This window comes from Xenopus tropicalis, chromosome 9, assembly GCF_000004195.4.
Source record: "Xenopus tropicalis strain Nigerian chromosome 9, UCB_Xtro_10.0, whole genome shotgun sequence".
Lineage (NCBI taxonomy): Eukaryota > Metazoa > Chordata > Amphibia > Anura > Pipidae > Xenopus > Xenopus tropicalis.
The window spans coordinates 41,885,798-41,898,665 of NC_030685.2; the positions used below are offsets into that span (position 1 = coordinate 41,885,798).

Here is a 12,868-nt window from a genome sequence, read left to right on the forward strand (position 1 = left end):
TAAAGTCGAAAAAATATTTAAAAGGAGTCTATTGATGCAGTTGATATTAGCTGCTAAAATCCTAATTCCCAGGAAATGGAGAAACGATGACCCTCCCACCGTAGAGGAATGGTTATCGAATGTAAACGAAATCTATCTCATGGAGGAAATCACATCCCCCTTATCACCCACACCACAAAAATTTACTGAAACCTGGCAACCATGGGTCTCATACTTAAACATTCATGACAAATTGTGAAATATGCATTTACCGAATAAGACAAAGCAAAATAATAGTAGATAGTACTAATACAGAATTATCTCATAGCACTAAGTTACTTACCTTGTCCTACTGTATACAAATCTTGCAGAATAGACCTAAATGAAGAAATGTACAATATAAATGTGTTTAAGACCATAAGGAAATATGTATAAAACGAGTTGTTTGTTTTTGTGCATTATTAAAGATTTGAATACAAAAAAAAAAAAAGAAACTGCAGAAATTAAGGGTAATCCCTGAAAACCATATATTTTTAGAAAGTACACATTCTGACAAATCCAGCATGGGTAAATAGTCCTTTCTACACCAAAGTACCAATCTGCAAAGCTTTCCTAAAGTTAGTGACATTTCAGAAAATCGCCTAAAAGTGTTGCAATTTGCCGCATTTATCTCACACAATTTCTTGCATACAAAGGAAAATCATCCCAAATAGGAACACCAGATGTCTACTGAACAGTTTGATGCCCTATAAGCATAGATTTACCAAACTATGCGGAGTACAGGGGCACCCAAATAAAAATAGTACATCTGAATTTTCCGATATGGCACTCCGGCTCGTGCAGTTTTTTCACCCGGTATGTGTATTATGTGTCATAAGACCCCCTAACACTATGGAGACCCTAGAAAACCATACATTTTCCAAAAAGTACACATTCTGACAAAACAAAAATGGGTAAATAGATCTTTCTACTGCAAACTACCAAACTACAAAGCTATGCTAAACAGAACTGTTTTTATGACATTTCTGAAAATCGCCACAAAGCTTGCATTTTACCTCATTATGTACCCCCACAATTTGTAACGTATTAACATAAAACACTCTAAATATGAACGCCAGGGGTCTACTAAACAGTTTGATGCCCTATATGCATAGATTTACCAAACTATGCGGAGTACAAGGGCACCCAAATAACAATAGTGCATATGAATTTTCACAAATGACGCTCCAGCTCGTGCAGTTTTTGCACCCGGTATGTGTATTATGTGCCATAAGAACCCCTAACAGTATGGAGACCCTAGAAAACCATACATTTTCCGAAAGTACACATTCTGACAATTTGTAATTCTTTACAAATCTGTAAATACATCTTTCTACTGCAAACTACAAAGCTATGCTAAACAGAACGGTTTTTATAACATTTCTGGAAATCGTCACAAAGCTTGCATTTTGCCCCATTATGTACCCCACATTTCATAACGTACCAACATAAAACACTCTAAATATGAACGCCAGGGGTCTACTGAACAGTTTGATGCCCTATATGCATAGATTTACCAAACTATGTGGGGTACAGAGGAAGCCAAATTGAAATACAGCAGATAAAATGTCCATGTGCAAAGAACCAAGTACCAAAGAACAATGTGAAATGCAGTAAAATTGCTAAAATCCAAAAAAAAAACCTAAAATCAATTTTTTTTCTTCCTAGTGATAACTGCAGTCAGAATCACAGTTTGAGTAATTTGGCTTGGGCAAATTAGTTTTACAGACAAAGTCAAGCGAACAACAACTATGCATAACTCAAAATGCAATAAAATGGCTAAAAATGCAATAAAATGACTAAAAATGCACCAAAATCCCAGAATGGCAATAAAACATTTTTTTCAGGCAAGAAAAAAAACGATGCAATAAATATTTTTTTTTTTTTTTTTACAAAATTGCATGTGTGTAAGTGTGTGTGTGTAAACATGGCAAAATGTGTTTTGTGTGCATGTGTGTAAGTGCTGTGAATGTGTGAAACCCCCCAACTCCCCCCCAAAAAAATGTAAGTGTGTGTAAGTGTAAGAATAAGTGTGTATTAGTGTAATAAGTGTGTGATTGTGTGTTTCTGTGTGAGCGGCACATGAAGTGAGGGAGGAACCCAGGAAGGAGGGGAAAAGTAGCAAAAGCCTGACACGTAGAATCCAAGTGTCAGGCTTTTCCCATGGGACCCCTGGGCAATCGCACCCCAGGGGCCACTATTTACCCCCCTCTGCATGTTCCCTAGGGGGTTCTTTACCCTGCGCTCGCTCTCTGCACTCAGATTAAGCAGGGAGCGCAGAGAACGAGCGCAAGATAAAGAAAACGTAGCTCCTACGTGCTCGGCGTTTAACATCTTTTTATGCCAGCATGTAGGAGCTACGTGCTTGGCAGGGAAAGGGTTAAATATGTTCCATTTTCCTTCTGTGTCTAACCCTATGAAAAGCCTTTCTCAGTTGACACATTGCAGAGATGCCCTTATACTGGCAAAGTCTGCACGTCTAAAATTTTTTTTAGATGTTTTAGTTACTCCTTTTACTCCTTTATAGAGCTGTCTCTGCAGCATTATCTCAAAGGAGACCATGTTGTGATCACTGTTCCCCAAATTCTCACCCACACAAATGTTAGAGATGTGTTCAGTATTATTAGATATTACCAGGTCCAAAATAGAGTCATTCCTAGTAGGTTCTTGAACCGCCTGAAATAAAAAGTTGTAATTTCGCATATTTACAAACCTACTAGATTTTTCTGACTTAGCCACCCCATTACCACAGTCAATGTCCGGATAATTAAAGTCCCCCATAATAACAACTTGACCCAGTTGTGAAGCCTCCTCCATTTGCAACAATAGCTGGGTCTCATCCCCCTCATCTATACGGGGTGGTTTATAGCATATACCAATGATCATTTTCTTTGTGACCTTCAGTCCTACTGAAATTTCTACCCAAAGAGATTCAACGTTTTTCATTGGTAATGTCTTTATTACATGGCTTTAAATCTGACTTTACATAAAGACAAACCCCTCCACCCTTTTTAATCTCTCTGTCCCTCCTAAAAAGTGTATAACCATTTAAATTCACGGCCCAGTCACATTTTTCATCCCACGGCCCAGTCGCATTTTTCATGCCCTATCTTTTACACTCTACCGAAGATCCATAAGCATCTTACACATTCTCCAGGACACATAGTGAGTGCCAGAGATTCCCTTCTACAACCCTTGTCCGTGTATGTGGATTATTTTTTGCAGCCTCTAGTGACAAAGTCCTCTACTTAAATCAAGGACACTGGCGATTTACTACTCAAATTGCGGCAACTTTACCCTTTACCTGAAGGAACCTTACTAGCCACTATGGACGTTTCCTCCCCTTATACAGTCATCCCAATCAATGAAGGCATTGCCAATGTCAGAGCTTTTCTCATTAAACATCCAGCACCTGACAGACCATCTATTGAGTTTTTAACAACTCTACTCCAACACTGTCTGACTCTCAATTACTTCAAGTTTGAAGTTTCGCATTATCTACAAATCAGCGGGACCAGTATGGGCTCGAATGTTGCTCCATCTTTTGAAAATACAGATTTGTAATGGCACATTACAAACAAACCTACATCCTCCCTGTCTATGGTACCCATATCTACAAACTGTTTCGCTATATAGATGATCTGCTATTCCTGTGGACAGGCACAGTGGACCAATTCTGGAAGATGGTGCACGAACTTAACCAACTCCAGTTAACAATACGGTTCACTGCACACCTTGATGCGAACTCGACTGCATTCCTTGATCTCAACTTGACCGTGAACAATGCGACTTTAACAATACCTTACTACACCACATGTCCTGTCATCCTCCACATACTTACATACTTGTAGATGATGAGGATGGTAAGAAACCATTCAGATACCTGCACACTTCACCAACAGACTGACAATCTTAAAGCCCGCTTTCTTCAATGGGGTTACCAACCAAGAGAACTAGAACACAGCAGGCTGAGAGCCCTTGCTCACACACAAGAACAGGCTCTACACACCAATGACTTTCATCACAATCTATACCCCTAATAAGAGACCTTTGATTGATTCTATTTTTCACCATTGGTCAGTACTAGAGAAGGATCGTACCCTTCCTCCCATATTCAGGTCCCCTCGCCTGAGCGTACAGACGCGGGAGTAGCTTGAGAGACTTGCTAATGAAAACGGACCCTATCCACTGCTACCAGACACCAACTTCACAGTCCTGGCTGCCTACCACTACACTTGGGTGCTACAGATGTCCTAACTACATTACCTGTAACTCTCTCATCACGGGCCCCACTTTTAACCATCCACATTCTGGTCGGCCCATCACAATAAAACACAGGGTTACCTGTACTTCTAAATTCATTATCTATTTTATCAAATGTCCCTGAGGTCTCTTTTATGTAGGTAAGACTATAACGACTTTTCATAGTTACATAGGGTTGAAAAAAGACCAGAGTCCATCAAGTTCAACCCATCCAAGTAAACCCAGCACACACAACCCACACCTACCAATCTATACACTCACATACATAAACTATATATACAACCACTAATACTAACTGTAGATATTAGTATCACAATAGCCTTGGATATTCTGATTGTTCAAGAACTCATCCAAGCCCCTCTTAAAGGCATAACAGAATCTGCCATTACCACATCTCTAGGAAGGGCATTCCACAACCTCACTGCCCTCACCGTGAAAAACCACCTACGCTGCTTCAAATGGAAGCTCCGTTCCTCTAATCTAAAGGGGTGACCTCTGCTGCGTTGATTGTTTTTATGGGAAAAAAGAACATCCCCCATCTGCCTATAATCCCCTCTAATGTACTTGTACAGAGTAATCATGTCCCCTCGCAAGCGCCTCTTTTCCAGAGAAAACAACCCCAACCTCGACAGTCTAAACTCATAGTTTAAATCTTCCATCCCCTTAACCAGTTTAGTTGCACGTATCTGCACTCTCTCCAGCTCACTAATATCCTTCTTAAGGACTGGAGCCCAAAACTGCACTGCATACTCAAGGTGAGGCCTTACCAGGGACCTATAAAGGGGCAAAATTATGTTCTCATCCCTTGAGTCAATGCCCTTTTTATACAAGACAGCACTTTATTTGCTTTAGTAGCCACAGAATGACACTGCCTGGAATTAGACAACTTGTTATCTACAAAAACCCCTAGATCCTTCTCCATTAAGGATACCCCCAACAAACTACCATTCAGTAGATAGTTCGCGTTTATATTATTTCTACCAAAATGCATAACTTTGCACTTATCAACATTGAACCTCATTTTCCAGTTTGCTGCCCAGTTTTCCAATTTTGTCAAATCACTCTGCAAAGCGGCAGCATCCTGCATGGAACTTATAGTTTTGCACAATTTTGTGTCATCAGCAAAACAGTACTGTGTATGCCCACCTCCAGGTCATTAATAAACAAGTTAAAAAGCGAAGGACCAAGGACTGACCCCTGCGGTACTCCACTAACCACACTGGTCCAATTAGAAAATGTTCCATTTACCACCACTCTTTGTAATCTATCCTTCAGCCAATTCTCTATCCAATTACAGATATTATGACTGTATCGGTTAGAAATCCGTACTCTGACAACCGGTGGATGCTTTAGTCCAGGTCTGTGAGGAGATCCCTCAGGAGACCATCTGCCATCTCATCAGGAGCATGCCCAGGCATTGTAGGGAGGTCATACAGGCATGTGGAGGCCACACCAGGGCTGGAACTAGGGGTAGGCAGAAGAGGCAGCTGCCTAGGGCGCAATGATTAGGGGGCGCCAGGCAGAAGCCGCTGCTGCCTACCACTATTTCCCCTACTTTGCCATTGCCCCCGCCGTAATGACAAGCGGCGGGGGCAATGACCCACGGCATCGTACCCCCCCGAACTGCGCATGCGCGCCAACGGAGGGGGCAGGGCGGGCCAGGTGGCCGACCGGGTTACCTAGGGCGCCCAGATGGCTTGGCCCGCCCCTGGGCCACACACACTACTGAGCCTCATTTTGACTTGTTTTAAGGACGTTACATCAAAGTTGGATCAGCCTGTAGTGTTTTTTTCCACTTTAATTTTGTGTTTCCATTGATAAGTTTTGTGTGATTTTGTTGTCAGCACATTCAACTATGTAAAGACCGAAGTGTTTAATAAGAATATTTCATTAATTCAGATCTAGGATGTCTTATTTTTGTGTTTTTATTTTTTTGAGCAGTGTGCAAAAGTATTCGGCCCCCTTGAACTTTTCCACATTTTGTCACATTACAGCCACAAACATGAATTAATTTTATTGGAATTCCACGTGAAAGATCAATACAAAGTGGTGTACACGTGGGAAGTGGAACGAAAATCATACATGATTCCAAACATTTTTTACAAATAAATAACTGCAAAGTGGGGTGTGCGTAATTATTCAGCCCCCTGAGTCAATACTTTGTAGAACCACCTTTTGCTGCAATTACAGCTGCCAGTCTTTTAGGGTATGTCTCTACCAGCTTTGCACATCTACAGACTGAAATCCTTGCCCATTCTTCTTTGTAAACAGCTCCAGCTCAGTCAGATTAGATGGACAGCATTTGTGAACAGCAGTTTTCAGATCTTGCCACAGATTCTCCATTGGATTTAGATCTGGACTGTGACTGGGCCATTCTAACACATGGATATGTTTTGTTTTAAACCATTCCATTGTTGCCCTGGCTTTATGTTTAGGGTCGTTGTCCTGCTGGAAGGTGAACCTCCGCCCCAGTCTCAAGTCTTTTGCAGACTCCAAGAGGTTTTCTTCCAAGATTGCCCTGTATTTGGCTCCATCCATCTTCCCATCAACTCTGACCAGCTTCCCTGTCCCTGCTGAAGAGAAGCACCCCCAGAGCATGATGCTGCCACCACCATATTTGACAGTGGGGATGGTGTGTTCAGAGTGATGTGCAGTGTTAGTTTTCCGCTACACATAGCGTTTTGCATTTTGGCCAAAAAGTTCCATTTTGGTCTCATCTGACCAGAGCACCTTCTTCCACATGTTTGCTGTGTCCCCCACATGGCTTGTGGCAAACTGCAAACGGGACTTCTTATGGTTTTCTGTTAACAATGGCTTTCTTCTTGCCACTCTTCCATAAAGGCCAACTTTGTGCAGTGCACGACTAATAGTTGTCCTATGGACAGATTCCCCCACCTGAGCTGTAGATCTCTGCAGCTTGTCCAGAGTCACCATGGGCCTCTTGGCTGCATTTCTGATCAGCGCTCTCCTTGTTCGGCCTGTGAGTTTAGGTGGACGGCCTTGTCTTGGTAGGTTTACAGTTGTGCCATACTCCTTCCATTTCTGAATGATCGCTTGAACAATGCTCCGTGGGATGTTCAAGGCTTTGGAAATCTTTTTGTAGCCTAAGCCTGCTTTAAATTTCTCAATAACGTTATCCCTGACCTGTTTGGTGTGTTCTTGGGACTTCATGGTGTTGTTGCTCCCAATATTCTCTTAGACAACCTCTGAGGCCGTCACAGAGCAGCTGTATTTGTACTGACATTAGATTACACACAGGGGCACTCTATTTAGTCATTAGCACTCATCAGGCAATGTCTATGGGCAACTGACTGCACTCAGACCAAAGGGGGCTGAATAATTACGCACACCCCACTTTGCAGTTATTTATTTGTAAAAAATGTTTGGAATCATGTATGATTTTTGTTCCACTTCTCACGTGTACACCACTTTGTATAGGTCTTTCATGAGGAATTCCAATAAAATTGATTCATGTTTGTGGCTGTAATGTGACAAAATGTGGAAAAGTTCAAGGGGGCCGAATACTTTTGCAAGCCACTGTATATATATCTTACATACAGCATGTGAGTGTATACATAGGTTGGTATGAGTGTGTTTGTGTATATGTAGGTGTGTGTATATATATATGGGCCGAATACCGCATTTTTTTTGAGTATTCGGTTTCGGGGGAATCCGTGCTCGAACCGAATCCTATTGGAATCCTATTGGAACACGTGACCACCTTATCCAGTCTTCTCGTGCTTTAGACATTGCACAAAAAGGGCTACTTCAGGTGAGCATGCAAGGGTGAACAGGGGTCGGAGGTGCCACTGGGTGGGTAAGAGGATGGCTGCGCTGAGGAGTGCAGTCTGGGAGACACAGTTGGAAGATGCGCTGGCTGGGAGGCACAGTTGGAAGGCACGCAGGCTGGGAGGCACAGTTGGAAGGCACGCAGGCTGGGAGGCTGCACTGAGGAGTGTTAGAATGGGAGGCACAGTTGGAAGGCATGCAGGAGCATGCCCAGGCATTGTAGGGAGGTCATACAGGCATGTGGAGGCCACACCAGGGCTGGAACTAGGGGTAGGCAGAAGAGGCAGCTCCCTAGGGCGCAATGATTAGGGGGCGCCAGGCAGAAGCCGCTGCTGCCTACCACTAGTTCCCCTACTTTGCCATTGCCCCCGCTGCTAATGACAAGCGGCGGGGGCAATGACCCACGGCATCGTACCCCCCCCGAACTGCGCATGCGCGCCAATGGAGGGGGCAGGGCGGGCCAGGTGGCCGACCGGGTTGCCTAGGGCGCCCAGACGGCTTGGCCCGCCCCTGGGCCACACACACTACTGAGCTTCATTTTGACTTGTTTTAAGGACGTTACATCAAAGTTGGATCAGCCTGTAGTGTTTTTTTCCACTTTAATTTTGTGTGACTCCAAATCCAGACCTCCATGGGTTGATAAATTTGGTTTCCATTGATAAGTTTTGTGTGATTTTGTTGTCAGCACATTCAACTATGTAAAGACCGAAGTGTTTAATAAGAATATTTCATTAATTCAGATCTAGGATGTCTTATTTTTGTGTTTTTATTTTTTTGAGCAGTGTGTATATATATATATATATACTGTATATATCTTACATACAGCATGTGAGTGTATACATAGGTTGGTATGAGTGTGTTTGTGTATATGTAGGTGTGTGTATATATATGGGCCGAATACCGCATTTTTTTTGAGTATTCGGTTTCGGGTGAATCCGTGCTCGAACCGAATCCTATTGGAATCCTATTGGAACACGTGACCGCCTTATCCAGTCTTCTCGTGCTTTAGACATTGCACAAAAAGGGCTACTTCAGGTGAGCATGCAAGGGGGAACAGGGGTCGGAGGTGCCACTGGGCGGGTAAGAGGATGGCTGCGCTGAGGAGTGCAGTCTGGGATACACAGTTGGAAGGTGCGCTGGCTGGGAGGCACAGTTGGAAGGCACGCAGGCTGGGAGGCACAGTTGGAAGGCACGCAGGCTGGGAGGCACAGTTGGAAGGCACGCAGGCTGGGAGGCACAGTTGGAAGGCACGCAGGCTGGGAGGCACAGTTGGAAGACACGCAGGCTGGGAGGCACAGTTGGAAGGCACGCAGGCTGGGAGGCTGCACTGAGGAGTGTTGGCATGGGAGGCACAGATGGCAGGCATACAGTCTGGGAGGCACAGTTGGAAGGCATGCAGGTTGGGAGGCACAGTTGGAAGGCACGCAGGCTGGGAGGCACAGTTGAAAGGCACGCAGGCTGGGAGGCACAGTTGGAAGGCACGCAGGCTGGGAGGCACAGTTGGAAGGCACGCAGGCTGGGAGGCACAGTTGGAAGGCACGCAGGCTGGTAGCATGTTCAATGGCAGAGAGAGGCACCTACCTTGGAGTATGGATGGGAGGGAAGACAGGGGGGTTGGCACACAAGCCAGCAATGAATGTCTAAGCCACAGTGAGGCTGCCAGGCTATTCAGGCAACCAGGAGCCCAAATGAAGGGAGACTATGGTGCTGCCTGTACTGGCTTTGGTGTGCATTCCATGTAACTCAGGATGTAATGGGGAGAGAAACAATCTTTCCTGCCATGCCACCATCACCATTGACTTTCATTTGCAGCAATGTAGGTAGTTTTTTGTGGTGAGGGCAGTGAGGCTGGGATATGCCCTTCCTAGTGATGTTGTAATGGCAGATTCTGTTAATGCATATAAGAGGGGCCTGGATGAGTTCTTGAACAAGCTTAGTATCCAAGGCTATTGTGATACTAAAATCTACAGTTAGTATTGATGTTGGTATATATGATTTATGTATGTGAGTGTATAGGACAGTACAGCTATTGCTAATTAGATGGCAATAATGCCAAACAAGTGGCAGGTGGGATGTGGTGATTCAATGCATGCCCAAATGATAGCTGCAATCACATTAGCATATATTTATCATTGTGTTTGTATGTATATATTACAGTCAGAAACAAATACTATGCAGTCATGTCGGAATTGTTCCTATGCTGATTACCACTGGTGCTGTGCTGATTGGTTACCAAGTTTGTTGTAGATCCTCATTAGCAGTGGCACATAATCATTTCATTGCCATCAACATCCAGCCAAAAAGCCTTACTCAAAGTTGGTAAGGGAAAAAATGTTCCTCTAATGTTCTTTTAAGTCTAACTTTGTCAAATCATCAGTCATACTACTACTAGTTGTAATATTTCATTTTACAGTCAGAAACAATATTCCTGAGTCCTGTTGGAGTTGTTCTTGTGCTGATTACCACTACTGCTGTGCCGATAGTTACCAAGTTTGGCCCTGTGTAGATCCTCATTAGCAGTGGCACATCATCATCATTTCATTGCCATCAACATCCAGCCAAAAAGCCTTAGTCAAAGTTGGTAAGGGAAAAAAATGTTATTCTAATATTCTTCTAACTTCTTCTAAGTCTTCTAATAGTTAGTCTAATGTCTAACTTTGTCATAAATCACGAGATGCCATTGCTGCTGACTCTGAGCAGAAAAAGTAGTATGAACTCAGTCACAGTACCATTCTTTATTTTCTGTGGCAGCACTGTTAAGTAATATATATTACTGGGTTTTTTTGGTGCAAAGTGTGATGGAGGAGGCAACGTGGTGGTCTGGTCAGTGACACTGACAGTCTGAGAATAAGATTTTTCAATTTGTCACCTGCAGGTTATAACAACAAGTGCAGCTACTGGAAAAAATCTCAAAAATCACTCCAGTCTGGAAACATTTCACAGTTAAAGAGTGTGATTAAATAAAAGCAAAATGTAGTATTTGCTCTATAGAATTATAGGTACTACTTCTACCATTATCACCTCTACAATGGACAGGCAGCACATCTGCAGAGGTTTCCAGTACGGTAATTCCAAGTATAAAAAAATTCAATGTTTTGCTCCAGGTATTACTACTCCAGGTACTACGTCTACCATTATCACCTCTACAATGACGGCAGCACATCTGCCGGGGTTTCCAGTTCGGTAACTCCAAGTTCATCAGAAAACAGTGAGAAATTCATTTGTGTGAATTGTGGCCGAATTGGCAACTTAAAGGAAGCAACAATTATTGAGTTTACAAAAACTAGACATCAGTGGGCCTCTGATAACCTTCATGCAGTTAAAATTCACAATGCTATTGGTAAGATAATGGCAGTAGATTTGCAGCCTTACTCAATTGTTAAGGATGCTGGATTTACTGAACTGGTGAATCTCCTATAACCAAAGTACAAAATTCCATCCCATGGTTTTTTTCTGACAAAGTAATACCTGACATGTATGATAAGGTGATAAAGCAAGTTAGACATGCAGTTGACAGAGCAAATGTACCAGCTTTCACATGTGACACATGGACATTAGAGTACACTATCCAATCATATAACAGTTTGACAGCACATTGAATTGATGTTGAATTCAGTTGCAGAAGTGCAGTTTTGCAGTGTAAAGCTTTTAATACCAGGCACACTGGCAAGCAAATTGCAGATTCTGAGAATCATGAGAACATGGGACAATCCCACAAAAAATGTGCAGTGTAAATGATATGATAGCAGTATGCAGAAAAACAGTTGGTTATTTTAAAGTTTAAACACTCATCAAGTACAAAAGCAAGATTTACTGAGTTGCAGTCAGAGTTAGGCCTTCCAAATCATAACCTTATTCAAGATGTTGTTACTAGATGGAATTCTTCTTACCTGATCTTCAACAGTCTTCAACTGTTTTCAACTCAGTATGGCATTGTACAGTCTGGGGTATTCAAAAATGGAGTTACAAGTGAGTTTGGACACAGTTAAGGGTGTTATTGATACACAGTTGGGAATCCCCCTTGATAATTTAACCAAAGAGAAAGGAGAAAGGTTGGCATTTGTGAACCAATTCTCAGTAGTGAGTGAACCTGTGAGAAACATTATTAGTAAACACTGGAGGGTATTAAAAATGGGCATATCCAATGTTAAGGAATTTTCTATACCACCTCTAATGGCTTATAAAAGGAACAAAAATTTGAAAGAATTTTTGGTTAGGGCTGATATAGGTCCACAAAAGAAATATACACAACGGTTTTTGGGTACCCCAAAAATGGGAACATTTCCATGCTTATCTTAACACACACATACAGGTAGAACTATTCCAATTAGAATTTTTTTTACATGTGACTCTCATTAAGTGTCCTTGTGGCCTTGCATATATAGTGGAGACAACACAGAAGGTAAAGGATAAAATTAAAGGAACAGTAACACCAAAAAATGAAAGTGTTTTAAAGTAATTGAAATATAATGTACCGTGGCCCTGCACTGGTAAAACGGGGCTGTTTGCTTCAGGAACACTACTATAGTTTATATAAATAAGCTGCTGTGTAGCCATGGGGGCAGCCATTCAAGCTGGAAAAAAGGAGAAAAGGCACAGGTTACATAGCAGATAACAGATAAGACACCATTGTATTCTACACGGTTTATCTGTTAGCTGCTATATAACCTGTGCCTTTTCTTCTTTAGAATGGCTGCCCCCATGGCTACACAGCAGGGTTTATATAAACTCTAGTAATGTTTCTGAAGCAAACACAAAACTTTTTCCAGTGCAGGGCAGCAGTACATTATAGATTAAT

The 12,868-nt window shown here is 42.5% G+C and overlaps 1 protein-coding gene across 1 annotated transcript; it reads right to left on the reverse strand.

Annotated features, from left to right (window-relative positions):
• Positions 1–9,055: 9,055 nt before the first annotated feature.
• On the reverse strand, positions 9,056–9,625 carry LOC105948545 (keratin-associated protein 16-1-like). Its single transcript, XM_018097271.1, has one exon. The coding sequence runs from the start codon at positions 9,623–9,625 to the stop codon at positions 9,056–9,058; it is 570 nt and encodes a 189-aa protein (XP_017952760.1).
• Positions 9,626–12,868: the final 3,243 nt, after the last annotated feature.